At 43.6% G+C, this 27,496-nt stretch overlaps 1 protein-coding gene across 2 annotated transcripts in view; it reads right to left on the bottom strand.

Moving 5' to 3' along the window:
- Nucleotides 1–27,496, bottom strand: part of GRIA1 (glutamate ionotropic receptor AMPA type subunit 1) — a 323,216-nt gene that overhangs the window by 136,011 nt on the left and 159,709 nt on the right. For both annotated transcript variants that reach the window (XM_047772335.1, XM_047772253.1), the window contains exons 3-5: nucleotides 16,279–16,518; nucleotides 12,967–13,151; nucleotides 7,063–7,116 (exon numbers count right to left, since the gene is read on the bottom strand). In XM_047772335.1, coding sequence (XP_047628291.1) covers nucleotides 7,063–7,116; nucleotides 12,967–13,151; nucleotides 16,279–16,518 — 479 coding nt within the window. The remainder of the gene's footprint in view (nucleotides 1–7,062; nucleotides 7,117–12,966; nucleotides 13,152–16,278; nucleotides 16,519–27,496) is intronic.

Raw genomic sequence — 27,496 nt, 5'->3', positions numbered from 1 at the left:
GCTCTAGCTCTCTTGGATTCCTCAAGCCAGGGCAAATGCACACTCTTCACAGCACCATTGGCCTCAGGGATGTCCCATCAGGATCCTTCCTAAAACCAGCAGCCTCCAGAGGCCTCTTTTTGCCCATCCAACCCTGGTAGTTGGGGTAGCCATTTATGGGGCTTGCATTACTGTCACAAGTTGTGATTCTTCTCTGGCATTCTTTGAAAACCATGTTCCAATCTAGCTGGAAGACAAAGCCAAGGTGCTTCCAGGACAAAATTCAAGCTGTGTACTTCTTAGGCCTTCTGGTAGGATCCCAGGGTGGTGGAAGGCACAAGACATGCTTGGTCCATCTGTGATGTTTGTTTGGTTAGGTATTAGATCCACGTCCTATAAGAAGGCCCGGAGGGGACAAGGGGGTGTCCAGGCTGGAGGAACAAACACCATGGGAAGCAGAGTAGGCAGTTCCAAATACACAAAGGCTGCTTTGTGGGCGAAGGGTAGCAGACTTGTTCTGTAAGATTCCTGAGATGGAAGATGGAACCAGCAGGGAGGAGAGGGTAACACAGGGCAGACCTGGCCTTGTTTAAGGATGATTGCGGAAACCATCGCAGACCTTTGGGAAGAGAAAGATTGACTTACAGGAACACATTTCCTATCTCTGGGTATCATTCAAGCAGGAACCAGATGGATGGGTTTCTGTTAGGGATGTTGCAGAGGATATTCTGGCCCTTTATGGGAAGTGGATTAATAGCCCTTTGGGGCCCATTTCTACCTATTCATTTACATAGTCATAGCTGTATTCATCTTTCCCCCAACTTGTGCTTCTTTTAGCATAGACACAAGGAATCTGCCTTTAAGTGCATGTGGTAAGTGGTAAGCCTTTATTTCCTGAGAAGTCATTTTACTCATTCATTCATTCAGTCACTTTGCCTGGTGAACTGGGAATTCATCAGTGAGAAAGGTATTCCTTTCTCCAAGAGCTTACAGACAAGTAAGAAGGATAGGCATTACATAACTGGGTATCAGTTGTGGATGAGTTTTAGTCTCGGAGGAGTCTGAGGGGCTTTAAGGACAGTATCTTGTCCCCAGATATTAAGTGTTTTCTTTCCCCGCTAATGATGATGATGGCAATGACAATGATTATTGCGGTGGTAATTGCTAACTTTTACTGAGTGCTTAGTTGGGGCTAGGTTTTAGTATAGGCACTTTATAAAGTATTATTTTGCTTAATTCACATGATACCCCATGAAGAGGTAGATTGGTATCACATTCCTTTTTTTTTCTCAGATGGGGCAGTGAAAACTCAGAGAGGGTGGGTAACCTGATAAATATCACACAGCTAATAAGTATAAAGGCAGAATTCAAACTCAGGTCTGTCTAACCCCAGATCCACCCTCCCCAACTACCAAACCACCTACCTGACCAAAGAACCCACACGGAAACTAAATGTGACCATGTGTGATACTGAGATGGTGGGGTCAGAAGAAACCACGGAAGGTTGGGCTTACAGCTTCTCACCACAGGGGAGCAAGGAGATGAAAAAGCAGTTCTTCTTGGGATAGATATAGCAGAGGGGCAGCAGCGTGGAGCTGGAAGCTTTGGTGATCTGCCGCATGAACCAGAACTTGCAACTCTAACATTTCACAGGTCATCTGCAACCACACAGTGGGAATGGCTTCCCACCCTGGTCTCCAAATACCCTATTAAGACCTGGGATGACCTGACCTCATGGTCTCTTCCTCAGCTATCTATGCACTAGAAATTATAGTTGTTCCTTGATATATGCAGGGGACTGTCCCAGGAACCCCCAGATATATTAAAATCAGTGGATGCTCAAGTCCATTAAATAAAATGATGCAGTATTTGCATATAACCTACACACATCCTCCTGTATGCTTTAATTCCTCTCTAGATTACTTATAGTACCTGATAAAATGTAAATGCTATATTAATAGCTAGAAATACAGTATAAATGCTATGTAGATAGTTGCTGGTGTGTGGCAAATTCAAGTTTTGCTTTTTGGAACTTTCTGGATTTTTTTTTTTAAATCTCTTTGACCTGCAGTTAGTCAATCTGTGAATGTGGAACCCACAGATACAGAAGGCCAACTGCATTATTGTAATGAAATTCCGTCAATATACAATGAAAGAGATACCCAATGGGGTTTAAGAGCCTAAGTTTGAATTCCAGGTCTGTTGCTGCAATTGTAGGCAATATTTAAGCTCAAGTCCTCTTATCAAGAGCCAGCCCTCCCCTCTGCACCTGCCCTCCATTTCTCATGCTCAGCAGTCACATGGCACAGTAGTAAGAACATGAATTTTAGTAGTCTATAGCCCTGGAGGGTAAGCCCAGCTCCATAACTTTCTAAACTCTGTGGCTAGAAATCTCACTAATCTGTCTGAACCTCAGTTTCTTCATCTGAAAAGTGGGGATCATATTCTCAAACTCAAGGACTATTATGAGGATTTAATAGATACTTATTTAAGTGTATATCATAGTGTCTGGAATGTAGCAGTCAATTAATGAATTGAACTTATCACTTCTGTCATTATCATTACAGTTATTTATTTGGGGTTTAAGGCATTCTAGTACAGTGGTTTCAGTAGCTTGGCATTAAATTAGTCTGGTCAGTCATCTTATTCTTTGGATCACATCATTTGGTTTTGGTCTGATTCCTGAGAGCCAAACGCTGTTGGCTAGTGCTTGCCTTCCTCTTCTGCAGCTCAATCATATAGCATCTCCAAGCCTTGGTTCTCACTTCTGTAAAATGGGCATTCTTTACTTCCTAGGAGTACTGTGAAGTGCAAAACCCAGTGCTGTGATTCATGCAAAAATGTCATGCAAGCTCTAACATGGTGTAAAGATGGAAGGAATCGCTATTACTGTTATTAACCCCCAGGAGGTCCCATATGGTCCACATCGAAAGACAGCCAATACCTTCAGTCCTTCAGTGTTTGTCAAATTGGGGTCTGCTGGACCCTTTCTAAATTCTCAGAGGTCTGCTAGTTCTCTGTAACAATTTTAAATATTGTATTTTTTATGTCAATGAAACTCAAAGGATCAATATGAATAATTTAATCATTTGTCCCAGGATGTGAGGCCTCATGTTTTGTCCCATTGATTGAGGAATTTAACCATTAGCTCACTGTTTCCCAAACCATCTGTGCAGGTGCATTATAGAGGTCCACACATCCTTCTTGTGAGAAACACTAGGGTGGTGTAAGATCTGCTGCTGATGCATCACAAAGATAAGAGCTACAACTCTGGAAAGCTCTGGCTGGTAGATGTCTACTTTGATCACAGTCTCAGATTAGGGAGTGAAAGGGAGTCGGTGCTGGATTTGGAGGAAGAATGACAGCCAGATGGGAGAGCTTGGTTCTCCAGTGGGCTCCAGGGCCCAGAGGCTTCTTTAAGAAATAATGGTAAAGTTTACCAATTTCTCCAAGGTTCAAGTCCACTTTATGGACATATAGACATATGATGCTATGAAAATATAAATATACATCTGCCCTATCATCTATAACATGTGAATACATATATTAATATATATATATTCATACACATATATATGCACATAGTCATACACATGCAATATGCGAGTACGTACAATTGTCTGGATTTAGCATGTTAAATAAGGATTCCCTACCTCTGCAGAAAACTTTAAATTTTTCAAAGCATGGTGCCATTCAGCAACATATTTGGTTTCCCCAATAACTGCATGAGCATGTCAGAGTAGGAACTATTAGTCTCAATGAACAAATGAGGAAATTGAGGGCCAAAGATTTGCCAAAGGTCACAAAGAAGATAGCTGAGGTTGGTGTCTGGACAAAAAATGCAGGACTTTTCTTTCTTTTTTTATGACTCCCTGTTATAAAGTTCTCCTCTCTGAACCATAGTTTCCTTCCATTCTTTCTTCTAGCAGCCCCTCAGATCCAGAGAATCACCCCTGCGAAGTGTTCTGTTGAGCACAGGGAGCTATGCCCAATCTCTTGGGGTAGAACATTCTGGGGGATGACGATATGAGGAAAAGAATGTTTATATAAGTACGACTCACTTTGCTGTACAGCAGAAAATTGGCACAGAATTGTAAATCAACTACATTTTAACAATAATAAAAAAACCCAAACCAAGCCAAAACAAAAAAAGCCCAAAGTGATTTGTTTCAAGAATGCTTTTGGCTACGTTGAAGTGCTTGCATTCTGACAGGGATGGAAAGAATTGCAAGATAAAATGTAGCTCCCTCCTTTTGTTAAACCTTTCAACAGCTTCCTTGGTTTCTAACTCTATAATTACACCCTAATTACAAACACTGTGAAGGAGGGGGTCAGTTCCATGCAGCAGCGGGCTAATTATGTGGCGGAATTTCTAAAAATTATCATCTTATAAATTGCGTTATTCCTCTGAAGGGGGAAGAAAAACACACACACCGCATACTCGACTATGTTTCAGGATGAATTAATTAGTAATTTGAAGCCTAATTATCAAGTAATCTATTGGAACATGCAAGTCTTTTGTATTTGGATGGTATATACAATTTGCATCCTATTAGCTGGCAGTTGTAAGGATTTGAGAGCTCATTAGGTCAGAAAAAAAAAAAAAAAAAGAATGCAGATCAGAAGGATGCGGACACCCAAAGGGCTGACTTGGTGATGTGACCAAGGGGTCACTTTGCAGCAGATGGAGGCTGGCGATGTAATTACCTGAGGTCTTTCAGTGGCTTTGAGGCTACTGATGTGTAATTTCTATCTGTCCCTAGAGAGGTGATTTTACACGCCCCCACCCTTGTTCTGCATATTCTCAAGCAACAGGGTGCCCACATGGTCTGTGCTGAGAGATGTCCTGATGTACATTGGAAAAGGTATTGGATGACTGGATGCTGCCAGGTGCCAAAGCCTAGCTCTGTCACTGACTTGCTGTGTGACCCCTGGCCAAGTCATACCACCTTGCTGATTTGACTACAGGCAAACGTTTCCCTATAAAGCAAATGAGACTTGGATAGAGCTGACTTCCAAAGCCTTCTGGGACTAAGGATCTGGGATTCCAGGGATGTCAAGAGTTTTCTTCATTATGAAGTCAAAAATTTCATCCTTGCAAATGGTTTTTTTAAGTTGAGACTCTTGGTTCCCCTAAAAATCTCTGGACAGACACTTTCTATTGAAGATGCAAATATCTCTGAGAAAAGTCACATATTTATCCCCATTCATAGCTGAGTCTAAATTAATCTATAAGTCCTTCCTGACCATATAATATTGGGACAGCCAAGGCAAGGGAGTTTTGAAGGGGAAGAAAGGTTTAGGCAGGTGTCTGAGACTGGAGATCATAAAGAGAGTCAAAGCTTAAGAACTAGGCAAAATGTTTTGGTCTCATTTTTAAATCCTTTCATTTTGACCTTTACATGTACCCAGACCCTGTGCCTTTGTTCTATTAATGATCTTTAATCCAAAAATAAATAGAAAATAGCAATTTCATTTAATTAATAGTTAATATTACTCACAGAAATAATCAACACAAAATAACATGGATAAAACTGAGTGGTACAATCTGTTACAGACAAAAAGCTAAAAATCACATCTTAGAGGAAGCCCAGAAAATCATAAAGGTGGGCCAGGATAATACGCAAACATTTTAGAAAATGCTCTCATTGGGAAATTTGACAATTGCTCAGACTGTCACATTCCAAAATTTGCTATTTATTAAAATTTGCTGGAGATGCAGCCACTTTGGAAAACAGGTTTGGAGTTTCTCAGAATATCAAACATAGAGTTATAGCTTATCCTAGCAATTTCTCAGCTGGGTATATGTTCAAGAGAAAAACTTGTCGAAATGTTTACAGTAGTCAAAAAGTGAAAACAACGTAAGTGGCTGTCAACCAATGAAAGGATAAACAAAATGGGATACCTCCACATAATGGATTGTTATTTGTTAATGAAAAGGAATGAAGTTCTGCTAGAGGCTACAACATGGATGACCTTGAGAAACATACTAAGTGAAAGAAGCCAGTCGCACAGGACCACATGTTATCCAATTTCATTTATATGAAATGTTCAGAATAAGCAAGTCCATAGAGATAGGAAGTAGATTGCTGGTTGCCTGGGGCTGGAGGAATTTAAGGGCGATGCTAATGGGCCTGGGGGTTCTTTATGGGGGTGATGAAAAAGTTCAAAAAGTAGATTGTGGTGCTGCTTTCACAGTTGTGTGAACATATGTAAAACCATTGAACTGTACACCTTAAATGGATGAACTGTACTGCGTGAGAATTACATCTTTAAAAAGCTCTTTGAAAAATAAGACAAAGGCGAAGAAAAATTACATTTAGCCTTGGAACATAACTGCTGGAGGAGTCAAACTTCATGATAAAAAAAAAGTACATGAGCAAAACATGACCAGGAAAGGTAGGCTTGTCAGAAGCGATAGCTACAAAAGAAACTTTTTAATGGCGCATGTCATCAGGTAGAACTTAACATGTACCAAAAATTGTTTTACGAATCAAGTCTTCTTACCATAGAAAATAATTGCCCCTGATAAAAATAGGTACATTACATGAAGATGTCACATTCAGACGAAAATAAAAATTTTCTTTAAAAGACAGCTTCTCTATGCCACATAAAAAAGCAAATAAAAACCGAATTAAGATAATATTGCTCGTGCTGGAAAACTGTTTCTGGTGAAAACTTTGTCAATGCAGTATCATTGTGATTTAAATGTTTGTATTTATCGATACTAAAACTATCAGTGGTGTCAAAATAGCGGATCAAAGCCAGTGGGGTCACATCTTGTATCTCTTCAAAGATATGGTGATTTTGTCCTTGTTGCCAAGTGGCAGAGCAGATTAAAGCTGGAATTGTGATGACTGATGAAGGCCTGCCCACTAACACAATCCTTCCAAGGAATCTTAGAAGCTCACCTTAAGTGTGCTGCAGTTTGACAACTGGCTAGGATGTGGAGGGGAAAAGATAAAGCTTGGAATTGCCCCTCCCACTCGTGCAGTTCCCACCAGCTGGGGACCCCCAGAAGCAAGCCAGGCCCCAAACATGGAAAGACCCACTATTTGAGAACCCGCAGGGTCCTCTCCTTACCAGATTTGCAAGGATATAGTGGTAGCCGATGCCATTCTTCTCCAGCTTTATAATCTGCAAAATACAACAAGAGGGGATTCATTCATTATACTGACAATGAAAGCTACCACAGCACAATAGTAGCAACTAACATTGAGTACTGACAATGTGGCCTCTTCTGTCCAAAGGCATCAAATTACAAGATCACAACCATCCAGTGATGGTGGCCTTGCTGACCTTCTTGTTTTACAGGTGAGGATTTGAGGCTTGGAGCGGTTAAATAAACTCCCCAAGGTTACTCAGCTTTTAAGTGCAGATGCAAGGTTTGAAATTGGTTTTGTCTGATTCCAGGGTTATCAGTGTTAGTTAGCAATCTTTTTTTTTTTTGTCTTTTGTCTTTTTTTGTTGTTGTTGTTGTTGCTATTTCTTGGGCCGCTCCCGCGGCATATGGAGGTTCCCAGGCTAGGGGTCCAATCGGAGCTGTAGCCACCGGCCTACACCAGAGCCACAGCAATGCGGGATCCGAGCCGCGTCTGCAACCTACACCACAGCTCACAGCAACGCCGGATCGTTAACCCACTGAGCAAGGGCAGGGACCGAACCCGCAACCTCATGGTTCCTAGTCGGATTCGTTAACCACTGCACCACGACGGGAACTCCATAGTTAGCAATCTTATCATAACCCCTATGTCCTGAATAAAATGCTCACTTTTGGAGTCCCCATCATGGCTCAAGCAGAAAGGAATCTGACTAGTATCCATGAGAAAACAGGTTCGATCCCTGGCTTTGTTCCGTGGGTTAAGGATCTGGTGCTGCCCTGAGCTGTGGCGTAGGTCTCAGATGAGGCTTGGATCTGGCATTGCTGTGGCTGTGGCATAGGCCGGCAGCTATAGCTCGGATTCGAACCCTAGCCTGGGAGCCTCCATATGCCGTGGGTGTGGCCCTAAAAACAAAACAAAACAAAACGCTCACTTCTTTCCTTCTGCCATGAAGGCTTCTCCATCCATGGAGGTCTTCCCAAACGCAGTGGGAGTTTTATGTTGTGTTGGATTCCCTGTCACTCTTATAACAATATCTGCTGCTTGGATGGACAGACGAGTGGATGGTGGATGGATGGTCAGATGGATAAATGGATGATTCCACCCAGTTCTTGAACTTCAAATCCTTGCATGATTCAGATACATTTCCTTCTTTCTCTGAATTTTGTGCTTTCTTCCCTAAACCAGTTGAGTACTCAGACGCCAATCAGCCACTCAACCCAAAAGCTGGAAGGAAATATCAGGATCATTCCATCCATTGTATAGATGGGAAATCTAGGCCCAGAGAGGGGAAGTGATTTGCCAGATCCCACAGTAGTGTGGTGGCAGTGACAGGACAAGGACCTGACTGTTGGGAGCCTTTCTATATGATGCCCGATCACGAGCCAGGGTCCCTAAACACCCCTCCATCTTGAATGTGCAGACTGTCCTCAGTCATTATAGGGAGGAAAAATATTTATAGAAAGAACTACCCAGAGGTTTGCTTGGGCATACAGACATCCCCCTAACCAGGAACAGCTAAGCCTGCAGGCCTTGGTTTAGCCCTAGCTCATTCTGCAAATCATTCTGATCAATTTCTTTATTTTTTTTTAATCATCAAATTGAGGTAAGTACACCCTGCTCAGTGCTTCTTCCCCTGCAGTCTTGCAAGGAGGCATAAAACACATGAGAAACACTTGGGCTTCCTTTCTAACTGAATAAATTTTCAAAGTTATTAAAATCCACATTCCAACATCTACTTAATTGGATGTATGTGCATAGCGGCTCACATATATTTTTATGTAGGGAATAATTACATGCAACCACACACAACGAATGCTCTAAAACAGTGGTTAGCATGGGAGATTCCAAACCTCGGAGCTCTGATACTATTGGGATGATAGTTTTATTAATAATTCTTCATTACTTTTTCATTTTCTTGTCAAACGGTTTGCTGCCTTTTCAACAATAAGATACCTTTATCAGAAACCTATTCAGCTTCTAATAAACAGCAAAAAGGCGATAGTTTGAAACCCACCGCATCCAGGCAATGGATATGTACAGTGTCTGCAAGATGAAATTCCAGGTTGGAACGTAGGAAACAGCTGATAAGGAATGACTTTTAACAGACCAGAACCCATCTCCTCACATCAACCTTCCCACCCACCTCCTCATCTATCTACCTGAGGGCCTACCTGCCTTCTCATAAGCATTTATCAAGTGCTTACTGTCAACCAAGCACAGCGCTAAGGATAGATTGGAAAGTGAAACGACGGGGTGCCTGCCATGCTGGAGGTCACAGTTTACTGCGGGGAGAAGCACACAAAACAGTGGAAGAGGTAAAGGCACACAGGGTCACAAACTGAGAAGGTCATTCTAGAGGCCATGTACAAGCTCACCTGGGGTCCACTGCCTCGCTGACCCCTTTCTTTCAAAGCTCGCTTCCACTGGATTGCTTTCATCTACAACCTTTGGGTCTGGAATGCCCTTTCCCATTCTCTCTGATTATTCATAACCTTTATGGCTGAGCACTAATCCCAACTAATGTGTAAAGCCTTCTATGATGAATTAATTCAATCAACAAACACTTAATGAACATGGACCATATGCCAAGCACTACGCTATGTGCGAGGGACAAGCTATGAACAAGGGAGGCAAGGTCCCCAGGCCCTCACCGAGCTGAGCTGACACTTTAGCAGGGAGCCAGATGGTAAATATATAAACAGATAAATGAACAGGATTTCAGCAGGTGGAAAATACATTGAAGGCAATAAAACAGGGTGATGTGATGGGTGGCCTGGCCCCAGTCTCTCTCATCCACCTCTAATGCGTTCTGAAATTTATCACTGTATTACATACTTAACTGTCTTAAGTATTGATAAAGCATTATATTCTAATAACCCCGTTCCCTGCTCCGAACCCTTCACTGGCTCTCCACTGTTAACTCTTTACAGTGGTTCCCAAAGATGGTCATGATCATGCATCATCTCCCTGTCATTGTCTCCCAAGAGACACTTGTCATTCTCCACCTGGCCTCTTAAGCCCCTGTGTGACCCTTGGCCCCTACATGCCCTCTGGGCCTCCCTACATGCTCTTACTTCCAGCTTAAAGGCTCTTATCCAGCCAGAGGCTACCTGTAGTTATCTAGATCCATCTCTCATTTGGGATCTTTCTTGTAGCATCCTTTGATTCCCTATTCTTCGCATTGAGTGAAAAAGTAGTTATTGAATACCTCCTAGATGCTGAGCACTGTTCAGGGCACTGTGAATATAGCAGGGAAGAAAACACAACAGAACTCCTTGCCCTAATAGAGCTTCTATTCTGGTTGGGTGCCAGGGACAGAGACAGGCAGTTAATTTCCTGCTTGGAATTTGGAATTGTCTTCCTCCTTAAGTTAGGCAGAACATTTGGGTTAGACTGAAAACATCCCGAGTGTTAGAATCTAGGATGATGCCAAGGTCTCAGGCTGCAAATCAGAGGATGTAAATTCTAAATGCATTGTCATCGTCACTACTGGTCTGAACCCAAGACACATCGTGCAGCCAATATGACCACTAGTCATCCCACCCGTCAAGTGTGAACATGAGTGGTAGATCAGGTGATTCGTAAGGTCCTTTCAGCATTCGGTCTTATTTTTCAGAATAGAAGAACCCCACAACTAAAGGGTTAATATACTACAATCTTAAAACTTTCAAACAAACAAATTACTTCCTTAGGAAACACAGATGGTGTAGCTATATACAGCAGAGGCTGCATGTTGCATTTTTAAAAGGATGGACTCTGTAGTCAGACCAAGGTGGATTTGACATCCTGCTTTCCTTCTCTGCTGGCTGTGAAATCCTCGGAAAGCGGAATCCCTTGTTTCTTTATTTATAAAATGGGGGAACTAACAAAAGCCATGTTATAGAGATGATATGAGGATGAAGTGGACTTATTTATGGTAAGGGCTTGGCATAGTGTCTGGTATATGGTAAAGCACTCAGAAAGTAGTAGCAACAGCTTCATCTTTACTATGGAATAATGCATCAGAAGTCACCAGACTGTTAAGAGTAATTAATTATCATTCACTGCTTCCTTTGTCCCCTTTCTCTTCTCATCTTTTTATCAGCTTTGTAGAACAGGGGCCTTCATTCCTCTTTTACAGATGAGTACCCTCATGCCAAAGAGGGAGTGACTCGAGAAACCAGTACCATGCCCACAACAACGTGAATGAATCTCCAGGGAATTGTGCCAAGTGACAAAAGCCAGACCCAAAACGTTACAGACTGTGTTATTTCATTTATATCACACCCTTAAAATAAGAAAATTCTAGAAATGGAGAACAGATTAGGGCGCACCTGGGGGAAGGGGGGAAGAGAGGGAGAGAGGGAAATAGCATGATTACGAAAGGGCAACACAGAGCATCTTTGCCGAGATGGAAACACTGTGCGCCTCGTATGCATCAGTGTCAAGTCCATGTCCTGGCTGTGACATTCCACTACAGTTTTGCAAGGTGGTACCATTAGGATAACGGGAGGGGTGGTGCATGGGATGTCTCTATGTTATTTTTTGCACATGAATATGAATCCGTGTCTCAAAATTAAATGTTCGACCAAAAAGAAAGAAGGAAACCAGTACCGACTGGCACTAGGAATAGCAAAAATAGGCCAATCCTTACCTATATCACTTTCTGTTGAGCAGGCTCTGCGTGCTTTACATGTATATATATAGATTCTTCTAACCCTCACAAGAACTCTCTGAAGGTTGCTATTATTATTGTTAATTATTATTCCTACGCCCATTTTATAGATTAGGAACCTGAGATGTAGAAATATTAAAACCCTGGCCCAAGGTCACAGAGCAAGTAACTATTAGAGCAGGGAAGTGAACCCCAGGCAGTCTGGCTCCAGGGTCTCTGCTTTTAACCATCGCTCTCTTCGGCTTTTCTGAACTAGAACTCCACTCCCCTGACGCCAGCTCAGAGAACTCCCATCTCAATGGAAACGATTTTTGCTGGTTTCTCTCTCTGAGAGGGAGGCCAGATCCACAGTTTGTAAAGTAGAACACAGTTAATGCCTCAAAGAACCCCTGACTTGCAACGCCTCTCCTATTCAGTTGCTGAGGCCTCTGAGTGATTGCTGAGCTGGTGCTGAGATTCCCTGTGGGAGCCCCAGGGGTCTCGAGGGCCATTAACGAGCTCTGTCATGTTGTCAAGTACCTAAAACTGCCATCTTTCATTGCATAGCACTGTTCCGAGACAATTGCCAAATCTACTTCCTCGCTAGCTTATCTGAATACACAAAGGTAATTTAAAAAGACAGGTGATCTACACCACTTGCTCCTTCTGGGGTGGGCACAGGCTTTAGTTCCAAGAACTGGAGGAACCACAGCTTAGATAGCTGGCTAAAGGCTGTTGAGGTTCCAGTGCCCTTTCTGAGAGTGTCCAATCGGTTGGTTGCTCAGACATAGGAATGTGCAGCAAGAAACAGTAAAGAGAAGTGCCTGGTGCCTCCTTGGGCTCTTAAAACAGGTTAGTGGGCCAAATGGATGAGATACCAAATGCTGGATCAGTCCATAACAGAAGTCAGAGCCACACCCAGGAGTCTGGCTTTACAGGATGTGATGATACTTCCCAAACTCTAAAATGCAATGTGATCTGCTTTGTAACAGGAAAAGGAAGCTCTGGAGGTAAGTGTTTGGTCCTCTGATCCGAGAACACTTTGAAGTCCTAGATGAAGGCTCTCATTCCTCATGCTATTTTATAACATCTCAGAATTCAATTGTGTAAGTTACAGAATGGGAGAAGGGAGGCCTCTGGTTTCATCTAGGGAAGAACTCTCTTTGTAACACTTTAGGCAAAGGGTCACCCAGCTCCCTCCTGAACCACCTCCTTGGCCCAGCCTGAAGGCACCTCGGTTGCATGCCCTACCTGGCCCAGGATAGCATTGAGGCGTTCCGATTCACAGTCCACCACCACCAGCCGCTCCTTTTTCTTCTCCAGGTCCTGGAAGAGCATCCGATATCCCTCCTCTGTGGTTGTCAAAATATTGACAGCTGTCACCTGCCAGTTCTTCTCTGCGGCTGTGTCCAGGACTTTCTGCAGGACGGACAGACCTAGAGGTCGGGTGAGTAGGACAGAGAGGTGGCAATCAGGATACAGGGGCACCACCCCACCTCTGCCAACCCCGCTCCACCACCACACTCAGCTCCTGCTTTCTCTGCGCAAGTCTGGGCTCACTGAAGCCAGGCTCTGGGTCTCTTTCGTGTCTCTGTTTGCAGAATGTAGTGGGCAGTGAAGTTAGTGATTAAAAATATAATCTGAGGCGTGAATCCTAAAGCTATAATATTCTGGTGAGATGATCTCGTATGGATTAATTCGCCTCTCGAAAGTTTAGTGTCTTCACTGGTAGAATGGTGATGTTGATAATATCTACTTGACAGTGTCAGCAAGAGGATTGAGTTAGAAGCTCTCAAACACGGTAAGGGTTTTATAAATATTGGTTGTGACAAGGCATTCAGTAACTGCTTAGAAAGTGTGCCAATCTGATATCTCAACAGTTCCTAATAACTGTCAACCTCGTTCATGATGTTCAGTGTATCTCAGTACTTTGTACTTTGCCTCTCACACAGTAGGTGTTCAATCATTGGGCACTGAATTCAGCTACTCTCTTCTGATTAACAGCTAAATGATAGAGGAATCCATTACTCGGTATTGCTTTGTTTCATCTTTGGAACAGAGAGGGTGTGTTGGTTTCCTGCTGCTGTGATAAATCACCACAAATTTAGTGACTTCAAGCATTTATCACCTTATATCGCCAGAGGTCACATGTTTGAAATGAATATCCCTGCATTAAAAGCACGTTATTGGCAGGGCTCTGTTGTTTTCTGGAGTTTCTAGGGGAGAAATTTTTCTGGACATGCCAGATTCTAGAGGATGCCTGCTTTCCTTAATTTGTAGCCCCTTCCATCTTTAAAACCATCAGTGACTGGTCAGGTCTTTCTCGATTTCTCTGATGTTGATCCTCTGGCTCCGACTTGCACACTTAAGGGCCCTCATGACTGCACTGAGCTCACCCAGATGATCCAGGACAATCTCTGTTTTAACGTCAGTTGATTGGTAATGTGAATTCCACTGTAACCTTAATACCTCTTGCCATGTAACAGAATGTATTTATAGGTTCCAGGAATTAGAACATGGATGTCTTTTAGAGTGGGATGGGGAGGGGGAGGGGGAGGTCATTATTCTGCCTTCAACAGAGGGTTCTTTCACTCTTAAATTATTAAATATTTTGTACATATATTGTTTCTGTCATCTGGTAACACTGCCCATCCCTCCCATAGTGAGTCACGTGGCACCTGGACTAAAGAATCATCTGTAGGAGTTCCCGTTGTGGTGCAGGGGAAACAAATCCGACTAGTATCCATGAAGATTCAGGTTTGATCCCTGGCCTCACTCAGTGCGTAGGGGATCTGGCATTGCCGTGAGCTGTGGTGTAGGTCACAGATGTGGCTCAGGTCCTGAGTTGCTGTGTGGTGTAGCTGCAGCCCCAATTTGACCCCTAGCCTGGGAATGTCCATGTGCCATGGGAGTGGCCCTAAAAAGACAAAAAAAAAAAAGAATCATCCATAGATTGATTCTGTTGTGTCTTCCTATCTTTATTTATTTTTTAAACATAGGTTTGGTGTGCTTAGGCCTCATATTTACTGAAAGTTTACTGTGTGACTGGTATTGCTCTATTAGATTTCCTGTCTTGAGTTCACTTAATTCTGTGAGGTATGTACCATTAATATCCATGTCACACAAATGTAGAAACTGAGCTTCAGAGAGATGTAGTCACTGGCCCAAGGTCACACAGCAACAGCAAATGGCAGAGCTCAGAGTTGCAAGGTAGGCGGAGCCCCTTTGAGAGCATGGGCACTTTTGCTGACTGACCCCCAGACGTGTTCTTCTGAAATGAAAGTTACATTTTCCTGGCTTTGCCACTTCCAAGCCTCAATCCTCATCGTGCCACAAAGCGGTCCTAAAATAGCCTGTCTGCAGGTCACCCTTAGGATGGCTGTTTGCCTTCGAAGGGAAGTCATCAAAATAAGGAGAGGGAAGGGAAAATTGAAGAAAATAGAGCACTTCTGATTTCTCCTGCCAGCTAGTTTTCATTGACAAACACCTAACTCTGTAATACCTGGCTCTTCTTGAAACACCATTTCACAAGCTACTCTCTTATTCAGAAGTATTCTAAACTTCCCTAAATGCAACCTCCTGTAAAACCTCTCTTTTGTTCAAGGCAAAATGCCTGGGCCTCACTTTCTAGACCTTGTATGATTCTTTTCCTAAATTTTACACCAATAATGGCTAAGTTCATATTGGACTATTTAGGGGAAGTTAGGACAGTGCAATAGAACCACCACAGGAGTTAGAAAAAGGAAGAGCGTTTCCATTTAGAAGGTCAGGGAATAAAGTGGTGTTTGAGTACATTGCAAAAGAAAGGAAGAATTTGCTTCGGTAGCTTTGAGAAGGGAAGTGCATCTCAGAAGCTGGAATTGTCTGAGTGAAGATGCAGAGAAGAAAAAAAGTACCGGAAACATTTAGAAAATGTGATGGCAAATTCAAAATGTAGGTGGTGGCAGAATTAGAAAGGCCTTGGGAGGGTTGATGATGATGATAGCGGTTAACATATATTGAAGACTCTGCGCTTTGTATGTTGTAGGCACTGTACAAGCCCTTTCTGGTCAGCGTCTCATTCAATCTTCACAATTTTTTGAGGCAGAGATTGGTTTCATCTTCATCATAGAGATGAGGAAATGAAGAACTAGAAACTTTTCTCCCCATTATATAAATGGTCCAACTGAGGCAGAGTGAGCTTGCTCAGAGGTCAAACAGCTGGAGAGGAAAGAACATAGAATTCAGATCCACGTCTGTCTGACTGCAGAGTCTCTGCTCCTAAAAACCACACCATGAGCCATGCGCCCTTCAACTGAGGTCCTTGGACTTTGAGTCTGGGCCCAGGGGCTGTGTAAGCTTGGTGAGCTGTGGAATGACATGGTGCATTAAGAGGATTATTCTCTCAAAGGAGGGTTTCCACACTGTGAGTTATAGATTAGCTACCCAAAAAGTCAGTCCACAGACACAAACCATTTCTGGATCATTCTTCCATGTTTTCAAGAAGGCAAGGATCATTGTTCTTCCTGCAGGTAATTTTCTCTCCCTCTCCCAGCAGTTTCCCTCCCCTAACCCCTGGCTTACCCCGGTCAGCATCATAAATGTAGACAAATTTTTGCCACTTGTAATGGTCGATGATACTGATGAGGGCATCTTGCAGCTCGGGGCGCAGCTGAAGGACAAACTGGTTGGATGTGTCAACGGGAAAGCTTGGTGTAATGAAGCAGACGTGGAGGGCCCCGCAGAAGGAGGTTAGCATGTTGACAGTCCTTCGTTCATAAAACCCAAAGATGGCATAGACTCCTTTGGAGAACTGGGAACAGACTAGAAGAGGAGAGGAGAAAAATTAATGATAGATGATGTGGCAGACATGCTGTCAGGTGGCTCTAAGATGAATTCATCCACTAGTCTATCCATCCAACCCATCATCCATCTATTGTCTAGCCATCTACCCTTCCAGCAAATCCATCCATCTTTTCTTTCAACCCACCAGTCTATCCAACTCTCCATCCGTTTTACCCATATATGCATCCATTAACCCATTCATCCGTCCACTCCACCCATCCATCTGTCTAATTCAGTGTTTTTTAGGTACCAATTCCATGCCAGAGATAGTCATGGTTATCGATTATAAATGTATGCATTTATTTGTACAATGATCTTATTAAGGCAGGAAAAGAACGACTGGGTCATTCCTTAATGGGAGAAACCAAGGCTCAGAAAGTGAACAAACATGTTCCAGGTAGCATAGCTGGAACATGTCTGAGTTAGGCAGTTATCTTGAACCCAATCCAGTGGCTTTTCTATGATATGGCCCATAACTTCAAGACAAAGCATAGTAAAATGCTATAGGAAGAAGATCTGCCAGCTTGCTGCTGAGACATGTTTAAAAAAACAGGAGTTGATTTTCCTAGCCTTCCCTTAGCTTTCAGTGTACACTGCTCAGCAGATATTCATTTTGTGTTTGTACAGCTTGCTGGCTGAGTTTTCAGGCCCCCTGGTGTATCAGCCATAGCAGTAGCTTAGTTGTGTGAATGTCCCCACAGGAGCCATTTGGTGGGATCCCCGGGCAGTTGCCAATACTGGTTTGTGTTTGGTTACACTGCTGGTTAGAATATAATACTAAAAAGACCAAGGTTGTGGAGCCAAGTCCAGGTCCCTCAGCTTCTAAACTTCATTTTAATATGTAATATTGGATGAGGGTTCATAGTCTTTGCCCCAGTCAAGTGACCAACCCCAATGCCATCCCCAGTGCCTGAAAATTACCATCCTATGTGGATGGTGAGGCAGATGAGTCCTCATCACAGAAACAGTATTTTAGAGTGCTTTGCAGTGTATGTTAGGATGTTTAGTTCACATCACAACCCTGTGACTTGGGCATTATCCATTTCTTTAAAGATGAAAAAGCTGACACTCTTAGATCCTCTGTCCCCGTTGTCATATCACCAGCTTCCAGAACCCCACGCTGCCTTTGTAGATGGGATCTCAAATTGTGCTGCATGATCATTGCCCACATGTGTTCCATGAAACATTAGTCCCACAAAATGCTTCTGAGGAAAAGAAAAGGCTTCTTACATCAAGTACAATCTGGAAATGGTGCAAATCCCCCCCTCCTCTTGGAGCGTCATGCTGCATACTAGCTACATGAAAGATTGTGAGGACTCCTATTCTACTATAACCCAGATTTTGCCAAATCCAAATGCCCCCAGGACCCTCTGTTGGTGAATATTTTTGACCTGTTACTGATGCTCCGGGCCATGCTGCACTAAAGGATGCCTTTAGCCACTCAACCCCATTGCCTACTGTGAGTCTCAGTTCTCAGTCAGTCTCCAGACCTTCCCTTCCTGCCCCTGAAAGATCAACTCTTGAAGACTGTAATTAAACCATTCCAATCGTCTGTCTAACTTGCTGTGTAGAGCAGCCAGCCATCTTCAGGAAGTCTGCAAGGTGATCTTTAACATCTGCTTGCACACTTGTAGTTACCAAGCACTCATTCCTTCTCCAGGTCCATTGACTGACACCTTTTGAAACCACAACCTCATATGCCTGCTCTTAACCTGTTCCATGACTCTCCTGGTGTCTGAAGGGGGCCCTCATGGATACCAGCTTTACAACATTTGGTTTTCAGTAGTGTTGTCCATCCTCCATCTAGAATCCAGAGGGATCCTTTTAATTAAAAAAAAGAAAAGAAAAAAGAAAAACGAAAAACAAAACAGATAAAACACACTGTTTCCCTTTCTTGTGCAAAAGCTCTCAATGTGTTGAGATTTAGTGGTGCAAACATCTGACCATGACTCAGAGCCAGTGTAACCTGCCCCTTGGCTCCTCCTACCTCACACCACTGTTGGGGCTCCCTCCTCCAGGAGCACTGGCCTTTGATCTGTGCCCAGGCGTCCATGCTCACTCTGCCTGGAGGCTCTGCACATGCCGTTCCTGCCTCTGCCTGCAGTGCTCCTCCCTTACCTCTTTGCAAGGCTCACTCCTTTTTAGCAGTTGTATCTCCACTCACATCTCACCTCCTTGGACAGGTCTTATTCATCACCTCTTCTGAAGAGGGATTCCACAGATGTCTCTATCGCATCTCGCCATCTTATCTTTCATTTTGAATTATTATTATTGGAAATAATTTTCTGTTTTTACTTGTATATATGTGTGACTGCTTGGGTCCATGTTAATGCCCTAAAAAGAGGAGACCTCATTTATGCCCCAGAGCAAGCATTACGCCTGGGATATGATAGGTACTTAGTAAATGTTTGTCAAATGAATGAATGAATGAACTATGAGGTCACATCCCCTGTAGTAGGGGATGAGGAGCAGCTATGGGTCACCCTGGACCACCTGCTCCCCTGTTCTGGTGGGTGTCTCCTAATGTAGCTATTTATTCTTTACTCCTCACACTATTTTCTCTCTCACCCTAATGAAGACCCTCCATCCCCTTGTAGGTGACAATAGTTACTGTCTTTAAATGTCTATTGTAATTGCCAGAATCAAGATTTCCATAAATGTGGATTTTTTTCCCACCAGGAAGCACACGTTGTATATTATTCTCCCTATGTTAAATATAGATTTGTCAAACAGCACAATCCATCTGATGGCATGAAGTGTATATGGGGAGCACATAAACCCTGTTAAAATATTATAATATGCTCTCTGCAGTATTTTTAGGATCTCTTCTTTCCGTGCTGAAATGAAATATTATCCAGTGGGATGTAAATCTTATGTTCCCCATCTATTCCCTGACATCATCTACTTGGTTTCGCACCTTTAGCTGGGCCTCTGGGGCCCTCGTGGCTAATGTTTCTTGCTGGAGCTTTAGAAATAGAGGTGGGAAGGGTGGGAGGGGACGGAAGTAACAGGCACAGGTAGATGGGAGCAGATCCTCATACACACAGAGGCCAGGATGTTCCCACATCCAGTTATCTCCCTATTTGTCCCTTTTGAAAACTCTTTTCCCTTAAACTGAATGTTTCATCCTCTAAGGCTAATCAGGTATGTTTACCTATTTCTACGTAGAAGAGCATAACTTGGAGTAGCCTGGCCTGGATTTACTCAAATGGACCCTGGGCTCTAGGGTTGTTCAGCATCTGACCTTCAAACTGGCTTTTCATTTCAGCTAAGCCTGAGCAGCACCTGAGTAGCAACAGAGAGAGAGAGGCAGGCAGACAGAGACAGAGAGACAAAGACTGTAGGCCTAAGGCAGTGAGAGAATGCATATTTGGTAAAATGTTGAGAAATAGACTTAGTTGCATTCATTTCTTTAAATGTCATGGTAAATGTTCAACTAGAAAAGAGAATGTGATTTTGTAGAAAAAGCACTGGACTAGATACCAGAAGACCCAGAGGGTTCTCTTTTTGTTTTTATCACCACACAGTACTACATGACCTTGAGACAACCCCAGCTCTCCCTGGGCCTCAGTTCCTATCTGTAGAATGGTGGTGTGAACTCCATAGTATTCCATGTCTTTTCAGTCTCCAAGAGTCTACATTCTAGTCTAATGAGCTGAAAAATATTTACTGATTGAGCACATTTTGGTTATTTGCTGGTCAGACTTTTAGCAACCTCCAGTGCACTTTTCAAACCTATGATTCAGAGAAAAGCTCCAAGTTCCGGCATCCAGTTGCAGCAGCATCCTAGCACTAAATCTAGATGCGTGCAGTGTACTTAACGAGTCTTGAGTTGTACTTAACATTTTTAACATGATGTTCATTACCTATTAGAGAGTAGGTGAGAGGAGGCAAATCAGAGAGGGCACTAGAGGTGGAGCCTGTATTGTCAGATAGAGCAAGCTGGAGCAGATCAATGGGAACAGTCAAAAGCATCTTCTGAGCCCTGCTGTGTACTGGTCCAGGCAGACTCTTGGGCTGGTGATGAATCAGACTAGGTGGGACTCCACATGCATCCTCCATTTAAGACATCAGCTGTGCATAGGGTGCCTCTGATAGTAACAATTAAGAGCTGACATCTGAGCACTTATGAAGTACCAGACACCATGCCAAGGACATTCTCGGCATTGAATTCTTTCCTTCTGCGAGGCAGGTTATAAATTGAGGAAGGGAGAGCAAGACAAAGCTCAGATCTGAACACCACCCATCAGATCACAAGGCTTGAGCACTTGATTCCTGTAATAGGCCACCCCTTCCTCCCTCCAATGACACTGGAAAGAAGCAGTCTTGACATGTGGGACAGCTTTGTTTCTAAAGATCCTCTCATGTAGCACACTGCCTTTCCCTGTGGCCAGATTAAGAGACATTACTGCATTAGGCTCTATTGATATTTAAAAAACAAAACAAAACAAAACTGGGTGGTGCTTGATATGCCCCTCTCTCGTCCCTGGGAAACCCTGAAAGCACAGTCTGTTCTCTTGTTGGTTCATCCATATGTCCATCTATCCATCCATCCATCTCTCGACATCCAGCATCCACCCCTCATGAGACTTTATGTTAGGCAGTGGGTACACGGTGGTGAAATAGGCATGCCCTAACCTCAAGGACTGTCACCTTGACAGTGGGAGAGACTAATGCTGAACCAACCAAAAACACTCCGCCTTCATGTGCTGCGGCAAGGGTGCCGTCAGGGTTCATGCAGGGACACCTAACTATGCTCTTTGGGGACCCCAGAGAAGGCTTCCAAGAGGAAGTGTAGCTTTGACATGGAAAGAGAAGCAGGAAGCAGCCCAGAGAGCCGGGATGGCCTGACTGCTCCTGCATAAAGAGTATTCCCAGCGGAAGGAAGGGTGGCAGCTCAGACCTGGCAGAGAGAGAAAAGCTATAGCACATTCAGGGAATCCTGCCAGAGTGTCAGATACCGAGGTCCCTGCCTCCGAGAGACTCTGAAGCAGAATGTGGCCAACAATCAGAGCCGGTAAAAAAAACGAGGCCAGGAATTCCCTCTTGGGGAGGCCTCAGGTCAGGCACTGGTGAGGGCAGCCAAACCTGCGCCCTGCGCTGCGGGCTGTCCAATCGCATCCTCGCTTCGCTTCAGTCTCTTTGATAATCACTCCTGGTTAAGGCACCACCCCCTTAGTATCAGTAAATCTCCCAGCCCTGGGCACTCGGCCTGACAGCTCTCTCCCAGGGAGGGAACTCCTGGTATTAGTGACTTCTTTCTCATTGTCACTTCATTTAAGGCTTCTCACACCGACATGTCTCCTTGGCTCCTGGTCCTTGGAAATGTGGCAGCCTCATTGTAAATAGCGGATAATGAGGTGACAGGATAGCTTCACTCTCGGGAGGGAGCTAGAAAGTGTGTGTGCAGGTGGGGGTCTACACTCATCCTTCTCCTTGAATAATTCTATCCTTACGGGTGGGAATGACACACTTGATGGACTCAAACCTTGTGACGTAAGGTGTGCTTTACTTCTGTCACTCAGGGCCCCTCCATCCCCTTATGCACTCCTGCACCCAAGATCTAACAGTGACTTGTGCGAACTACCAAATAGGTGACAATGTCCCCATCCCCTCTCAACAACAATTATTCAGGATTCTGAGACATGTCCAGGGCTTCTCTGTCACTTGCTAGATAAAATTTTATTGTTCATTTGTTTGAGTTGACTAATGTTTATTGAGCACCAGAAACTAATATTGTCAGAAAATTGGGATGCAGTGATGATACAAAACAGACATGTTTGTACCTTCTCAGAGCTTAGACAGGAATTCAGTAAGTTTTACCTTAAGGGAAAGAAAGGACATTTTGAGAGAGTCGTAATCGGATTAAATATAGAATAAATGGTCATTGCTGCTATTATAGCCCATGTTTACTGAGCACTTACTTCCAGTAGGCACAGTGCTAAGTGCCTTATGTCAATATCCAGGTGGAGGGACCAGTGTATCCAAAGGCAATGAGGTGAGGGAGAGAAGGGGACCTTAGAGAAACTCCAGAAAAGCCAGTACAACTGGGGTAGGGCTAGAGGTGGCAGTGGGAGGGGATCAGGCTGCAAAGGGGCTTGACTGGACTGGAGAACTCAAGCCCCCGAGTCATGTGCCCATGTTGCATTTCTTTTGGCTTTGGGTTCATCTCAGCTTCTTGGGACCTCTCTTCATCTTGGCCCCTGAGCCCTGCTGGGACCTGGCAGCAGCAGAAGATGTGGAAGAGGAGCCATCTGCCCCTTGCTCAGACATGTTTATTCTGAAACATGAGTAGTAATGACCAGTCACTGAAAGCCAGTGAGGTGTGACACTGTCTACAAGGCTAAGAATTAGATGAAGTTTGGGCTCACGGTGCTGGAATGAGACTCACCTTGTGAGGTGACACATGAAACCAGGGGTGGTGGGGAGGACAGACAGAATGAGAGATCCCAGGTTCTGCTGGAAAATTCTTAAGTACCTGGGATGGCTCTGGAAAGGCAAAGGCAAAGAAGCAAATCTAGGACCATGAACAAGCCCCTTTCCTGCTCTGGGCTGCATTTTACCCATCTGGACAATGGAGTTTATACTAAATAAGTGTTCTCAAGTGTGTGCATGCGTGTGTGTGTGTGTGTGTGTGTGTGTGTGTGTGTGTGTGTGAGAGAGAGAGAGAGAGAGAGAGAGAAATACCACTAATAAAACTTTTATCCTCATTGGCAATGTGGAGTTCTATAGATGGGGCTTTTCTCTTTCTTCTCTCCATCTTTCTTCTATCTACTCATTCACCCTTCCAACAAATGTTTACTGCACATGTGGTGGTGTATGCTAGATAGCAGTGGTGCCAGGGGGATACCAGGCTGGACAAGAAGATGAGAGCCTGGCAGCATGAAGCTGAGGATCTACAGAGAGGAGAGAGAGGATATAAAAATCGGCAAGATTATTAGGATACATAAGTGTTATGAAGACAGTGTGGCATGATGTGAATGTGACTGGTGAGGCTACTTTATTTATTGTATTTTATTTTAAAAATTTTTAATTTATTTTTAGGGCTGCAAGTATAGCATATGGCAATTCCCAGGCCAGGGGTCAAATCAGACCTGCAACTCTCACCCTACACCATAGACATAGCCATAGCCACAGCAATGTGGTACCGAGCCGCATCTGTGACCTACACCTCAGCTCATGGCAACACTGGATCCTTAACCCACTGAGCGAGGCCGGGGATCGAACCTGAGTCCTCATAGATGCTACTCGGGTTTGTAACCCACTGAGCCACAACGGCAATTTCCTGAGGCTACTTTAGATAGGATGGTGAGGGAAACCCTCTTTGTGACACTAACATTTGACCTGAAAAATGAACCACAGGAAGGAGCTGGCCAGGCAAAGGTCCAGGGAAAGTTTCCAGTGGAAGAAACAAAAAGTACAAAGGTTCAGGAAAAGATTGATGAGTTTGAGAAATAGAAAGAAGGCCAGCATAGATGTAATGTAGGACAAAGGAGGAAAGCAGTAGAAAATGAAGGTGAATAAGGACAAATCATGTAACTATCTGAGTAAACTTATTGCTCCCCTCTGGTGTGCAATATTTCATATGTGGCTTGGGTACCTGCGGGACCCTATACCATCACCTTGTTCCAGCTGATCTCACCAGACCTTCCAGCTGCAACATCCTACAGCTCAAGGCAATGGAGGAAACACACGGTAAAAGGGAAGGTTGTTCTGACTCAATGGAAAATGGGAAAGGGAACATCTGACTAAAGTGTAGTGGTTGCAATGCAAACATGGACCATTGAGTTCATTGGGTTCTAATGTAGATGCTGCTATTCTCGGATGTTTCTAGCCTTGCTTTAAGTTCTGGGCCTTTGCCCATGCTCTTGTTTGGCCCACACAGCCTTCTTGCTTCGTGCCTTGTCCCTCTCCAAATGCCAAATAATTTTTTTTTCTTTTTTGTACACTTCTGCAGCATATAGAGTTCCTGTGCTAGGGATCAGATCTGAGCTGCAGATTCAACCTGTGCTGTAGCTATGGCAATGCTGGATCCTTAACCCGCTATGCTGGACTAGGGATCGAACTTCCTGGTGCTCCATAGATGAGCCTGTTGCACCACAGCAGAAACTCCCCTCTCCAAATTCTTTATATTCTTTTTTTTTTCCTCATTAAACTTTTTTTTTTAATGGGTGTCAAAATTCTGAGACAGATTTTTGGTCAAGTTGTTTCCATTAAAAAGTACTGATTTTAAAAACTAATAACTTAAAACTGCCACACACAAAACAAAGAGTCCACAAAACATTCTCCTTTCCTTCTGAAGGTTTTACGATGCATTGTTATCTTTAACCAGTCTTTCACTGTTAAACTTAAATGGCCTATTGTGACAAAGAGTTCTGAGACTGTTCTTCCACCACTGATTAAGACTGGGGTGGGAGGTAGTGGGAATAATATTCATTTAGCCTTCTAAGCTTTCTGAGCAGACTTGGTGACCTTGCCAGCTCCAGCTGCCTTCTTGTCCACCGCTTTGATGACACCCACAGCAACTGTCTGTCTCATGTCACGAACAGCAAAATGGCCCAGAGGAGAATAGTCAGAGAAGCTCTCAACACACATGGGCTTGCCAGGAACCATATCAACGATGGCAGCATCACCAGGTTTAAAGAACTTGGGGCCCTCTTCCAGCTTTTTCCAGAATGGTAAGCAATCTTCTCCTTCAGTTCAACAAACTTGCAGGCAATGTGAGCTGTGTGGCAATCCAGCACAGGTGCGTATCCAGCACTGATTTGGCCAGGAGGGTTCAATATAATCACCTGAGCTGTAAAGCCAGCTGCTTCCATTGGTGGGTCATTTTTGCTGTCACCAGCCACATTGCCACAATGAACATTTTTGACAGACATGTTCTTGACTTAAAGCCCATGTTGTCCCCAGGAAGGGCTTCACCCCAAGCTTCATGGTGCATTTCAACAGACCTCACTTCAGTTGTAACATTTACTGGAGCCAAATTCTTTATATTCTTTAAAGTTCCAGCCCAATTGCTACCTCTTTCATGAAGCTCTTATGAATCCCCTTGCCTGGCTGTAGTCTAAAGGTCTCCATCCCTCCTTTAAATGTCCATGGAAAGTTATGCCTCTTATCAATTTTTATTCAGCCCTCATGCTTATTAGTTTGAGTTCTTTGATTGCAAGAACAGAACTTAATGCATGCTAACTGAAGACAAAAGAAGAAGGTATATGAGGGACACTCAGCTCAAACACTAGACCTTAGTGAAGACAGAAATTGCAGGAGCTCTGGGAACTGAGATGTGGGAAATTCATGGACAGTCTGTTCTGAGTGTCACCTTTGCTCCAGCCATTTGTGATACCCACTTCATACAGCTCGAGACTAGCCTTTTTCAGGGTAGGAGTCATCTGTTGATCAAAGGAAGGCAGAGAAACCAGCTGATTATCTTAGTAACATTAGGTAAGCACCTTACTGAGATGTCAGCCAAAGGAAAATGAATGTATTATGAACAGAGGGAAGATGGATGTCAGGCATATTAAACCAAGAGATATCTTACTGAGGGGATTAAACATAGAATAAATTTTGGTTTGCTAGTATTTTATCATACAAGTCCAAGTTCAATACCATATTAGGAGCTCCATAAATGTCACATGCATCTAAATGCCAAGTTATAGGTAAAGAGCTATAACTAATTCAGTCACTATTGTCTGTCTCCTATGGGCTAGATACTGTGGAACAGAGTGGTAAATAAGATAGATGATGCCTCTGCCTTCATAAGGCTTCTTTTATTCTTTACAATCCCTAGAAGGCATTGCTGAGTGACTATACAATATTTCTGATAAATGAAAGAATGAAGAATGAATGAATGCAAATCATTCACCTATATTAATCAATTCATATACTGTTCTTGATAACTGATCTAATTTTGCTTCCACAACATTTCTTGCATTGAGCAGACTCATATATTTTTTATATTGTCAAATGACTTTTTGTGCATTTATATCTTTTCATCCACAATCAAGGTGTAAGCTCCCTTGAAGGTAGAGGTGTTTCAACTCTCATCTTTCTTGATATGTACGATGTAATGTATCCACATAGATCTGGGTAGGGGATAAACAAATGCTTGGTGATGTTACTTGTTTCACAGTCTTCCAAATTAAGCTGAACATGTAGCAACCATGCGCTTGAGGGATATGCATTCTTCCCGCCTCTCATCCACACGCCCCCTGCCTCAGCCCACTGAACCCTGTCACTCCCTGTTCTCTAGGCCAATAGAGGAGAGCCATGCTCTTAGGCTGGCATCCAAAATCCAGCCAGCTTTAATATATTCCACCCACAACACCCAGTCTCCTTAGCCAGTGCTCCCTAGGCAAGAAGGTTTACATCCCTTTATGTAACTCAGCCCTTAGGATGTGGAAAGGATTCAAAATGAGGGCATTTTCACCCTGTTTAGCAAACTAGGCAACCGTGACATATTATGGGAAGAGGGCCTTTTAGAGCTATTTCATAAACTCACACACACATATGTGTTCTGTCCTCCTTGACCCATCACGTAACTCAAGAACAGTCACAGGATCACAGACTGTTAATGCTAAAGGTACCTGGTCTTGAGGGCTTGTTAGCCTAGAGACAAGCCTCCCAACAGACACCTGTCAGCCCAACTCCACTTTGAGGCTGACTGATTTATATGTGCCCGAAATATGCAAAACCTGGTGTCAAGGGTACCACTGGCCACAGGTAGATCCTCCTACCTCACACAATGTTGGCATCCTAGAGACATCTCACTACGGATATGCTCTGGGCAGCCTCCCCTACTGGGGAAAAATACTGTCCTTCTTAGTTATTATTACTGTTATGTCACCTCTTGAGTGTTGACTATGTGACAAATCTATTCTAAGCACTATCATTTACTCCTCACAACAACCCTATAATTTTTTCCCCCTATTTCATGCATGAGGAAGCTGAAGTTCAGGGA

This window comes from Phacochoerus africanus, chromosome 1 (assembly GCF_016906955.1).
Source record: "Phacochoerus africanus isolate WHEZ1 chromosome 1, ROS_Pafr_v1, whole genome shotgun sequence".
Taxonomy (NCBI): domain Eukaryota; kingdom Metazoa; phylum Chordata; class Mammalia; order Artiodactyla; family Suidae; genus Phacochoerus; species Phacochoerus africanus.
The sequence above is the reverse complement of the archived record's forward strand: the minus strand, read 5'-3'. Positions and strand labels throughout refer to the sequence as shown.